The following is an 11,707-nucleotide window of genomic DNA, read 5'->3' as shown; positions in this document are numbered from 1 at the left end:
CAGGGGAGATCTATTCTCTAATCTCACCATCTTATCTTACTGGGTAACTGCTTTTGTCTATAAATTGGAAATAATACCAACACCTGCTTCACACAGATTGTTGTAAGGATCCAATGACTGAATATATGAAAACACTTGGAAAGGGGCCAAGTAAGGCTAGCATAGAGAAAGGCCAAGTGTCAGCTTCTGTTACCATCACCTGGAAAGCCACTCTATTCCTCAAACCAGAAAACTTCCCCAACAATAATCTCTTTCCACTCATTCCAAGCTTACCTAACCTGCCCCAGACTCAACACTACTTAGATGTGGGAGGTTACAGAGTATGAAGAAAACTACAGGTTTTGACTCAAGAGCTTACAGATATTTTGAGGGGAACACTAAGTGGAAAAGGCGTATCTAGTTTGAAATGAACAAGTCACAGTGTGAATGCTATGCTGGAGACCCAACACTGAACTTGTGAGATCAGTACCACACATGCAGACTAACGACTCATTTAGTTGAAGCCTGGGGAATAAATAGATTCCAACAATAATAGTATAGAAAAAAATCATGGAAAATAGGGATGATATGTAGGAAAATAAAATAAGTAAAATGTAGTTTCAAAATTATTTTTAAAATCTTGACTTTTCACATAATCACCATGGTCAGCAATAGGCCCTACTAGGACCTTCTGAAGAATTCAGTCATGAGATCCTTTTGGGGCGATTTCAGTCTGTTTCCACATCTTAGCAGATGAACTAAGCTTTCATATGTAGTGACTACCCATCACCCAGCTATCTTACCTGCTAAGAGGTCTTTTCCAGAGACCCACAAAATGAATTCCACCTCACTCTATCTTCCAAGATTTAGCTCAGCTTTAATCTCTACCCAGAAAGAAAAATTTAAACTATTAAATGACTATTTCTTCCTTCTCAGTGTAAATTTTAACTCTATTCCCAGAATCATACAGGTCTGACTTGGAGCTCAAAAATCTATAATTCCAATATGGGTAATTCAAGCCCACACTTTGAATAATAAAGTGAATCTGCAAATATGTGGCAAATATTAAAAGTTAAAACAACTGGGTAAGAAAAAGGGAAATCTAACTGAAATTGATTTCCATGCATGTAAGAGTTTGTCAGGATGAACCCAGTTGCTATGTGTAACCATTTATCTCTAATAAAAAATAAATTTTAATCAAAATGATCAGTTTCATTAGTTTTGTGAAACTAATGAATGATGATCAATGACAGATGATCAATCACAATATACAATCCAAAACTTTTCAAATAGGCCAGAGCTCCATACAGTTTCTGAACTTCTTCAGATTTTCAACCTACCCTTCATGGTTGTAACATCCTTTTGCAAATAGGCAAAACAAGAAATCTAAATTTGCCCACGATTACCCAACAACCAAGTACTCTCGTCTCAGGGACCCCATATCCCAGTACCACCATTCTATTTTTGGTTGCTGGTCTTATATATTGTACCACAGCCAGGCATGATAGCACACCACATAATCCCAGTAAGTCAGGAGGCTGAGGCAGGAGGATCACAAGTTTGAGGCCAGCCTCAGCAATTTAACAAGGCCCTAAGCAACTTAGTGAGAACTTGTCTCAAAAAATAAAAAGGGGTGGGGATGTGGTTCAGTGGTTAAGTGTCCCTGGGTTTAATCCCTGGTACAAAAAAAAGTATTGTGCCACACAGAATATCTGTAACTCATAAAATACTAAATGTGATATGATGGTGGGAGTGATTCTGAGATAGTCTTAGAAGAATGAGCCTGAGAGAAAGGGAAATCTCATGTTTGCAATTTAAAGAGAAATGGCTGTCCGTATCAAGTTTAATGTCAAATTCCACTTATAGTCACCGTGTCCTGTTTTAGCTGAATGAATATGGCCCCTGCACACACACACACAAAAAACATTAAATCTCCTTCTGAAAAAACTATTCTGTTTAATAGTGCACTTCATTAATGCTACAGGATGAGCAGGATCAGGGAAACACAATGGAAGATCATCCCTTGGCCCAGGAAAACTCAGGGAGCACCATCCTAACCCAGCAGGAGCCCTCCACCAGGCTCAGGCCACAGCCTGCCTCCTCTGGGCTTTCTCTTTATTTGCATTAATCCTCCGTGGCTGAAGTCAGAGGTGGAGTCAGGAGAGTTCAGACTGCTGGGGCTAGATATTCGAGATGACAGAAGACAGAACAGGTTGGCTGAGTAAGCTCCTCAAAAGCATCCTTAATAACTAGAGGGTGGGATTAAATTACTTTTCCTCACAGGAGTAGGAAGAGGGAGAGGGGACAGGAATCAGAGGCCAATGCTGTACGCTTCTGATCTGTTCCCTCAGGTTATTCACTGCTTACATGGCTTTCCCATTCAGTCCCACTACAACCGAGAGGACCATGAGGGGTCTGCCCATCTTACTAAGCAACTTAGTGAGATGCTGAGGCAAAATAAAAAAAATTAAAAAGGGCTGGGGATGTTGCTCTTGGATTTGTGGTCTTGCTGCACCAAGAGCCCTACAGGATACAGTCATCACAGAAATTCTCTCTGGAGTCTTTTCCCCCTCCTCATTAAAATAGCAAACCCCTCAACACCTAGTTTTTCCAAGTTATGAAATCACAAAACAACACAAATCTTAAAGCTGAATTGGGAAGAGTGGCTTTGAAACACAGTCTCCATTTCCCTTCCCAGCAAATAGGAGGACCCAGAACATTCTTTCTGCTGCCTTCTGTGCTCACTGTACATGACTCCAACTAGTGGAATCCTTGGAATTTTGTTCCTACTAAGCTTCCACTCCCCACCTTGGAAAGAAAGGCTCCTCTGGTGCAAGAAGAATGGTTAGTGCAATCTCCCACCCAAATAAGTTTCACTGGACCCCAGGCTTCCTTCTGTTCCCTGCACTTTATCCACTGCTTGCCTTACAGATTTTCAAGGCTGGTGTAACTGCTGAGAAATCTAGTAGGTTGCTGATCACCCAATCTGTCCCTTTTCTAAAGTGAAAGGTCTGAGGCAGAAGGGACACATCCTAACTTGTTCACACTTATGCAGTAAGGCAAGAGCTCTTTCAACTCAGGGGAAGTGAGGAAAATAATATGTGGCTCTCTTTCATGTAGACTCTCTGATACTTAATTCAGCAGTAACTCTGAGGGAACTTTTGCTCATACCCGTTACATTCAAAGGCTTCTCTCCAGTGTGAATCCTCTGGTGGCGAACAAGAGCAGAGCTATACCTGAAGGCTTTCCCACACTCACTACATTCATAGGGATTCTCCCCTGTGTGGATTCTTTGATGCTGAATAAGGCCTGAACTATAAGTAAACTTTCCTCCGCATTCCATACATTCGTAGGGCTTCTCTCCAGTGTGAATTCTCTGATGCTGATAGAGGTGTGAGCTCTGGCTGAAGGCCTTCCCACACTCATTACATTCATAGGGTTTTTCTCCAGTGTGGATTCTCTGATGATGAATAAGGGTAGAGCTCCTACTAAAGGCCTTCCCACATTCATTACAGGCATAGGGCTTTTCACCAGTGTGGATTCTCTGATGGTGAGTCAGGGTGGAGCTCCAGCTAAAAGTTTTTCCACACTCATTACATTCATAAGGTTTCTCCCCGGTGTGGATCCTCCGATGGAGAATGAGAGCAGAACTACAACTGAAGGTCTTTCCACAATCATTACATTCATAAGGCTTCTCCCCAGTGTGGATTCTCTGGTGCTGAATAAGATGAGAACTCTGGCTGAAAGCCTTCCCACATTCAGTACATTCATAGGGCTTTTCCCCAGTGTGGATTCTCTGATGTTGAATAAGGTCTGAAGTTCGATTAAAGCTCTTGTTACATTCATCACACTTATGGGGTCTGTCTCCCATAAGAAGTCTCTGATGGGAAATAAGATTGGAATTCACAGTGTAGCTGTTCCTAAATTCATTATGTTTCTCCTTTCTCTCTGCCACAGTGGTAAGCTTTTCCTTAACTGTCACATGACCAAAATCTTGTATTTTCCTATTCAATCTTTCTCCAGAGGAGTTCCCTAGTTGCCTCTTTAGACTAACTTCTTGTTCATAGGTTTCTTCAAACTTAAGACCCTGAGAAATATCCTTCTGGAATCGTCTTAACAGCACCCCACGTGATCCTGTATCTTCAGAAATTTCTTGATCATTTTTAGTTCTGGATTCACCATCTAGCACAATTAAAAAAAAAAAAAAGCAAATGTCACTTGTTCCTTGTGCAAAAAAGAATAAAATACAGAGGACAAGATAATTGTGTGACTTGTATTTGTAGTGCTAAAAGTACATACCTAAAAGAGGCCTACTTAAGTGTAGCTAAGGTAAAACAAGATAAACAGGCTAAGGAAACAGGGAAAGAGCAAGGCAAAAAGCAAAATCAAGGAGAAAAGAGTTAAAAGTACACAGAAAGCTGAGGATGTAAAGAGGATTTATGGATTTGGTGGAGAGTTGGGAACCAAAATTATTAACAGGAAAGCCATATTGACTTCCAAGGAGAAGTCAAAGTCTACATATATAACTCAGGAGATAGATGGTTACTGCAAAGACAATTTAAAAAATGACAGAGAAGCTGGGCATGCCCAGTGACTTAGAAGTCTGAGGCAGGAGTATCACAAATTCAAGGTCCACCTCAGTAATCTAGTGAGGCCCTAAGCAACTTAGTGAGATGCTGAGGCAAAATAAAAAAAAAATTTTAAAAAGGGCTGGGGATGTTGCTCAGCGATAAAGCACACCTGGGTTCAATTCCTGTGCTCAATCCTAGTAACAAAATTGAAAAAGAAAAAACAAAAACAGGAGAGTCAGGGTTCATGCCTATAATCCTAGGGACTTAGAAAGCTGAGGTAGGAGGATCTCAAATTTGAGGCCAGACTAAGCAACTCAGTGAGACCCTGTCTCAAATAAGAAGTAAAAAGGGCTGGAAATGTAGCTCAGTGGTAGAACATCCCTGGGTTCAATTCCCTGTACCACTGAAACAAAAATAATGGGGATACAGGACATGGTGGCCCATGACTATAATTCGAGCTACTTGGGAAACTGAGACAGGAAAGAAGATCATAAGTTTGAGGCCAGCATGGCAACTTAGCAATATCCTGTTTCAAACTAAAAAGGACTGGGGATGTAGCTCAGTAGCACAGCACTTGCCTAGCATGTGCAAGGCTCTGAGATCCTTCCCCTTACTTACTGCTCAGTACTGCAGAAAAAAGAAAAAAAGAAAAGAAGGGGGCTGCAGTTGTGGCTCAGTGGTAGAGCGCTCGCCTAGCACTTGCAAGGCGCTGGGTTCGATCCTCAGCACCACATAAAAATAAATAAATAAAATATTTTTAAAAAAAGAAAAAATGAGAAGAAAGCAAATATGAAAAACTAACATAGATACCTGATGAGAAAGTTGATGAGAGCACTAAGAAACATGTGGGAGAGTGGAAAGGAGCAGAAGGGTGAAGATACTGAGGATTTCAATGGCCCCATGTGAGCAGAACAATCCCATCTGTAGTCACGTCACATAAGCAACACCCACAGAAGTAGGCAAGACAGCTTAGTCCACCTCTGGGCTCCAGGCCTAGAAAGCTGTGCTGGTGTGGGAGGCTATGTAAACCATATGTGACCTCTGTTTTCACTACTTCTGCTGGAGTTTCCAAAGGAAACTTCAGGCACAGAGAATAACTGTAAAGGGTTCAGATAGTTAGCATTTTTAGTTTATATATTTTTTAAAGCAGACAGGGCACTGAGGGTCAGAAATAGACACAGCTGTTTCTCCTTGGCCTGAACAGGTATCTCTTTGGACTTCTCTGTTCTCAGTTCCTTTCCAACTCAGGACCCTGAACTCTTCCACTCATTCCAGCCAAGAGATGGTATCAGGATTCACAAATGGGAATCCCACTCATGGAGAGAGTCTTGGGACAAGGAAGTTTATCCTGCTCATACTAAGCTGTCCCAGAGTGCAATTCGAGATCTCAGATTTCCTATGAACAGAAAGGAATTGTACAGGCAGGTCTCAGTTGGGAGTAAGGAAGACCCCTGGCTCTGCTCAGGAAAACAATGTCACTAAAAGTGGGGCAAGAGATGAGGAATTAATCTTTTGTTGTTGTGGTGCTGGTGGTACTGGGGATTGAACCTAGGGTCTCATGCATGCAAGGCAAGCACTCTACTAACTGAGCTGTATCCCCAGCCCTGAGGAATTAATCTTGAAGGTAATTTCTACTTACAAGTTTATATTTCTATAAGAGCAGCAGGTGCATGAGAACCGAAACAAAGCGAGAGGTCCCTAGGGCAATTCAACAGAGAAGGGAAGGAGAGTCCCAGAATTTTCACGTGGACGCAAGGATCCCAACATACTTATTCTTCAGAAAAATCTCTGGATTGTATGTTCAGAGAACATGTGGAAAAGTATCAGATTTGGAGTTAAAAGACCCTTGGGTATCAATTTTTGCCACTTAATAGCTCTGTGACAATGCACAAGGCACTTGAGATCTCTGATCTTACTTTCCTCACCTATAAAATGAGGACAATAGGGCTGGGATGTACCTCAGTGGTAGAGTGTTTGCCTAGCATGTGTAAGGCCCTGGGTTCCATCCCCAGTATAAGGAAAAAAAAAAAAAAAAGAGGATAATACTAGCAACCTCAATTACAGCATTACTATGAGAATTAAATGAGAGAATATACATGAAAACTGCAAATTATTGTATAAATTGTATAATAATAATAATTATTATTATTAGAATTTTTTGAGGCTGAGTCAATCACTACTTGTTTTTAGTCACTGGACTGTTTCTAGCAAGCAAGGAAGCCACCAGACAGCCGGGAGCTCTGTTGAGAATATGCAGCTCCTTACCCAGTGAGAATACATTCCCATAATTCTCTAGCATCACTTCCCTATAGAGATCCCTCTGAGCAGGTTCCAAACGCTTCCACTCCTTCCGGATAAAGTACACAGCTACATCTTCAAATGTCACCAACTCCTGAAACAACACAGCAATGCACACAATTTTAGGGTGAGGGCTGGGACCAGCAGCACCAAGAACACAACTCAGGATGGGGTTGACTAATGCCTCTTTGGGAAGTGGGGAAAGGAGGTCTGAATAGAGAATGAGAGGTAAGAGTCTATGACAGAAGGTGAAGGACTGTGACTCAGTAGGAAAGTAGTCCTAATGGTCAGAATCCAGATTTAGGACACTGAATGGGATGTCACTGCACAAAAGCTGCCCACAAATTGGGAAGAAAATGGGTGAAGGGAACCAGAGCTCACCTGGGACTTGGCCTTTAGGAGTGCAGCTGCCAACATCTCATCCCCCAGGCTGTCCTTGTCAGAAAAGGCAGGAACTTTCGAAGAAGGAAGAGCTGAAAGATAATAAAAGGGCCCAGAAGTGAGTCTGTCTTGTCTCTGACCTCTGGTCACTCTTCTTAATGAAAATGCCTAGTTTCATCTTTCCTGTGTTCTTGTCCACTCTCCCAAGCTGAGTCAGGAACAGGCTACACTCTCACATCTTTTCTATCATTCTTCCACATCTCTGAGATCAAATTCCCACATGAAGTTCTCAGGCAGAGGAAAACGAGCAGCTTCTCCCCAGCCCTGAATGAAAATAAAGCTCATCTACTTTTTCTTTATTCCCAGATAAAATCTATATACTATAAATATTTCCTGTTCCTGTGCTTGACCACATAACTTTTCATATTTGTCTCTTAGAGACTCTAAACCACTAGATATACTAGTCCTGACAAAAAGAGTCCTAAATGCTTTTTCCTGATAAGCATGAAAACAATTCCCATTCAGGCTGAAACTAGTTCAAAAGTTAGAGATAGTCTATAAAAGCAAGATATATTTTAGTAAATATCCACTTTATCCTTTTGCCCACCTACAAAATGATTCCCCAAAGTCTATTCTAAGAATTTGCTCCTGAAGAGCCCAAATTATGACCATGAAGTTGTCTGTTACAGATGCCTGAAAAATGGAATTAAGGGATTGAGTTTTCTTAATCCTGCACGAGGTGCCTACAATCCTTCAAAATGCCTCACTTATAACACCTATCAAGCTGTGTATTAATTAAAGATTAAATTAATTATTAATTAAATTAATAAATTTCGGTTAAACTTCCCCCATTAGATGGTAAGTTACCGAATAGCAAGAAGTATGTCTTATCACATCTGGATTCTAGCAGTTATTCTAGTATCTGGTGAATGAGAGATTTCAATAAACGATTTCTGAATGATGGAATAGAAATAAGTGAATCCCTATTCCTCACCACTCTCAAGCAGGGCCTGAGGTTCCTGAGATACATGATTGGCTTGAGTTTCCATGGGTAGGGCTAGATGCTCTGGTTTCTGGTCTCCTATCTGAAGACTCAGCAGGAAGCAGATGTTGAATGAGAATGAGGAAGCACTGCAGAAGTAAAAGTTTAAAGATAATTTAAAAAACATCTCTTGAATACACAAAGAGGGGAACAAGCATCTCAGTTAATATCCACAATAGTAAGCATCCCAGCAACTAGGACTGGTCTTTTGATACTGGCGACACCCACTCCCTATAATGAAATTACACAAAAATCACAAAAAGGGCTTATCCCAACTCTCCTGACAACTCTCTGAGACTGGGCTCGAACTTAAGATCCTCCTATCTCAATCTCTTGAGTTTATGCGATTACAGATGTGCACCACCACACCTGGCTTCTCAGTGATATTTATAAAAACAAAAAGTGAGTATATATATTCACAAGGATGAAAATAATAATCCCAGTTCCCAGTTTCTGTGCTTCCTCTCACTGAGAAGGCAGCAGCTTTGTTTTATCTTCCTCTTCTAATAAGACATTTCTTTGGATCAGAATATAAGTTTCTCCAGCAGGGACCAAATTTTTTTTTTTTTTAAACATAAGGTTCTTCATTATTCTGCTTTTATCCCCCACAAATGTCTTCACTCCTCAGTTGATATCATCAAAAAGTCTATTCTCTGTTTCTCTAGTTTTTTTTTTTTTTTTATTTTTTAATATTTATTTTTCAGTTTTTGGCAGACACAACATCCTTGTTTGTATGTGGTGCTGAGGATCGAACCCGGGCCGCATGCATGCCAGGCGAGCACGCTACCGCTTGAGCCACATCCCCAGCCCTCTCTGTTTCTCTAGTAAGGTTTGAACCTCAAGTAGGAGTTTCTACTTCAGATAATGGCTGTGACATGATCAGTACATCCAGCATATTCAGCAGCCACCAGAGCATACCAACACAAAAACAAAACAAAACAAAAAATTACTCAAGGTTTTATCCACTACCTTTTATCTATTTAGTCATTTGCTCACATATTTGTTGAAAGCCAGCTATACTGCAAGGCACTATAGCAAGGAGTTAAAAAAAAAAATCAGAAATGCAAAAAAGTATCTGCTTCGTCATTATAGGCTGCTTTATTTACCTAAGGCATAACAGCGCGAAGAGCCTTGTCCGAGAGCCACGAGAAAGCACACAAGTCTAGTTTGGGGATAGCAAGGATACAGTATGCCCAATGCCAATGCCAATGGCATTTCACAGTGGAAAACACTGAATCAGGCATGAGGCAGGCCCACTGGCAATCAAGGTGAGTCAGGCTGTTTCAGAGCCAGGCATCTTTTTTTCCTATCAACCAACTTTACAATTTCCAAGACTGTAAGCAGACACCCACAACAAGTCAACTCTTAGAACAAACTCTTAAGAAGCTGGAAACAGTGGTAGTTTCAGACATTCAGAAACTGAGGTGGAAGGTTAGCTTGAACCCATGAGCTCAAGACCATCCAGGGCAACACAGCAAGACCCCATCTCCAAAAACAAAACAAAACAAAACAACAAGCTTCCCTTAGAAAGGCAAGTCAAAGCTCTGAATCCAGAGAAAAAGGCAATACTCTCTCTTTACAACTGTGTTAAACAAAGCTGGAACTCAAAGGCATATTGTTGAAAACAAGTTCCCTGTGTCTGTATCAGTAAACAACGTTTCTCACAGAAAGAAACTCTCCATTGTGCCCCCAAAGCTTTGAGCCCAGACAGGGCCCTTCCCCTGCCCATCCCTTTCCCTGGTGCTGCTCCTGGGGGCTAAGAAAGATCACTTGGCAGTGAGAATGGGTTATGAAAAACTTTACCTGTCTGGTCCTTTCCTTCTTTGAAGTTATTCCCTAGAATTCAAAGTCACAATGACTGAGAATCTAGCAGCCTCTATTCAAGTTCCTGGGAATTCTGATTTTAGTTGATGCCAATGCTACATGATTAAAGGGAAAAAGGAATATTCATGTAAACTTTATTTCTAATACGAATATTTAGATTAAAAAGAGGACATAACAATAATAAATACTGATTAATATTTAAAAAACCTGATAATTCTGTTGCACCTGGAAAAATCTGAAATGCAGCTGAAGGTTCTCCAGGTGAACCTTCACCCAGGGTAAGAAGTTCCCATCATTCTGTCAGCTAACTTGCTGGACACACAGCTATTTCAACAGTGAGTCTGTTCCACCTGTGCACAGCATAGCATAGCTATGAGAGTACTTCAGGGATGCTAAAACCCATTCCAGGGGACCCTCACCTCCCCCCAGATCTAGTGCCCTAATGGAACTTCAACAGCTATTCAACAAACACTTGAAACCAAACAATGTCCACTCTCCACAGACGTCTCTTCTGGAGGCAAAATACCTTAACTTCCTCTAACTATTCCATGAATTTCAAGTTCATCATCCTGCTGTCCTCTTGTGGAGTTTACACATGCCCTTCAGAGCATAAACACCACTCTGTGTTCAATCCCACTTCCAAAGCAGATCAAATTAGGGATCAATATGATTGAAAACGGGAACCAGAGCCTATTGGATCACTCCCATAAAAGACACCACTTACGGGCGGCTCCCAGCGGGACAGTGCCCAGAATCTGAGTCTGCACCCGGCTCCCAGCCTTAGTTCTAATTGTTCACTCTCTGATCCATGAAGTCAGCTAAGTCAACTTCCTCTCCTGCCCAATCGCCGAAAACTATTACCATCAAACAGCAAGTTGAGGTCGCTGTCATCCGCTGTCTTACAGAGGGACGCCTCTACGGCTACACTGGAACTTTTAAACACTCGAGCTGGGAGCTGTTTAAGCCACAAAATCAGAACTGGAGCCCCTTTCCTCCCTGCGCCACGCAAGGTCCGTGGTGTGTGTGTGTGTGTGAGTCTGTGTGTGTGTATGTGTGCGTGTGCGCGTGTGTTGGGGTCCCCGGGGACCAGCTATAGGGGAGGGAGGGGTGCCTCCCCGCACCCTGCTACGGCGGGCCTGGGGACCCCCGCAGGCGGCAAGCCGCACGGACGTCACCCCCTTCCCCGGCGACCACAGCCTCCGCCTCACCGCGAGCCTCGGGGACAGACGGACTTACCCTAGAGACAGGGACAGGAGGTGGGGGAGGGGCGGACACGGACCAGGCCCGGTTGGACCCTGTCACAGACCCACACACCGGGGACAGAACAAAGAACGGAAGTTTCTTCGCATTTCGCTTCCGGGTCATTCTTTTCACCAGCCACCCCCCACGCCTCCGGCCCCCAACGCCCACTTGTTCTCTCTAGGAAAATGGGAGGTCCTCAACTCTCGATGGTTTGCTGACTCTGGGCAGAAGACCGACTGCTAGGGGCGAAGGCCCGAGCGCTAACACGGCATTCGGGGGCCTGTCGCCCCCACGCAGGCGGCCGGCTGCGCCGCCTGCTGGCCGCTTGGAGGAAAAAGGCCGACAGAGGCCCTGGGCCTCAGGGCGCAGG

General features: G+C 42.7%; 1 protein-coding gene across 4 annotated transcripts; it reads right to left on the bottom strand.

Moving 5' to 3' along the window:
* Positions 1-1,915: 1,915 nt before the first annotated feature.
* Znf3 (zinc finger protein 3) lies at positions 1,916-11,423 on the bottom strand. 4 transcript variants are annotated; one of them, XM_027952949.2, is made up of 6 exons: positions 11,332-11,423; positions 10,075-10,190; positions 8,224-8,360; positions 7,230-7,321; positions 6,816-6,942; positions 1,916-4,161 (listed from the first exon to the last, which is right to left on the bottom strand). In XM_027952949.2, the coding sequence occupies exons 3-6, from the start codon at positions 8,276-8,278 to the stop codon at positions 3,092-3,094; spliced, it is 1,344 nt and encodes a 447-aa protein (XP_027808750.1). In that variant the 5' UTR covers positions 8,279-8,360; positions 10,075-10,190; positions 11,332-11,423; the 3' UTR covers positions 1,916-3,091. The 4 variants fall into 4 exon arrangements, with proteins under 4 accessions (XP_027808750.1, XP_071461706.1, XP_027808749.1 ...); XM_071605605.1 differs by lacking the exon at positions 11,332-11,423 and adding an exon at positions 10,321-10,413; XM_027952948.2 differs by lacking the exon at positions 10,075-10,190.
* Positions 11,424-11,707: the final 284 nt, after the last annotated feature.

The sequence above is a fragment of the Marmota flaviventris genome, chromosome 19, assembly GCF_047511675.1.
Source record: "Marmota flaviventris isolate mMarFla1 chromosome 19, mMarFla1.hap1, whole genome shotgun sequence".
Classification (NCBI taxonomy): Eukaryota; Metazoa; Chordata; class Mammalia; order Rodentia; family Sciuridae; genus Marmota; species Marmota flaviventris.
Note: the sequence above shows the minus strand (reverse complement) of the source record. Positions and strands in the feature narration are given on the sequence as shown.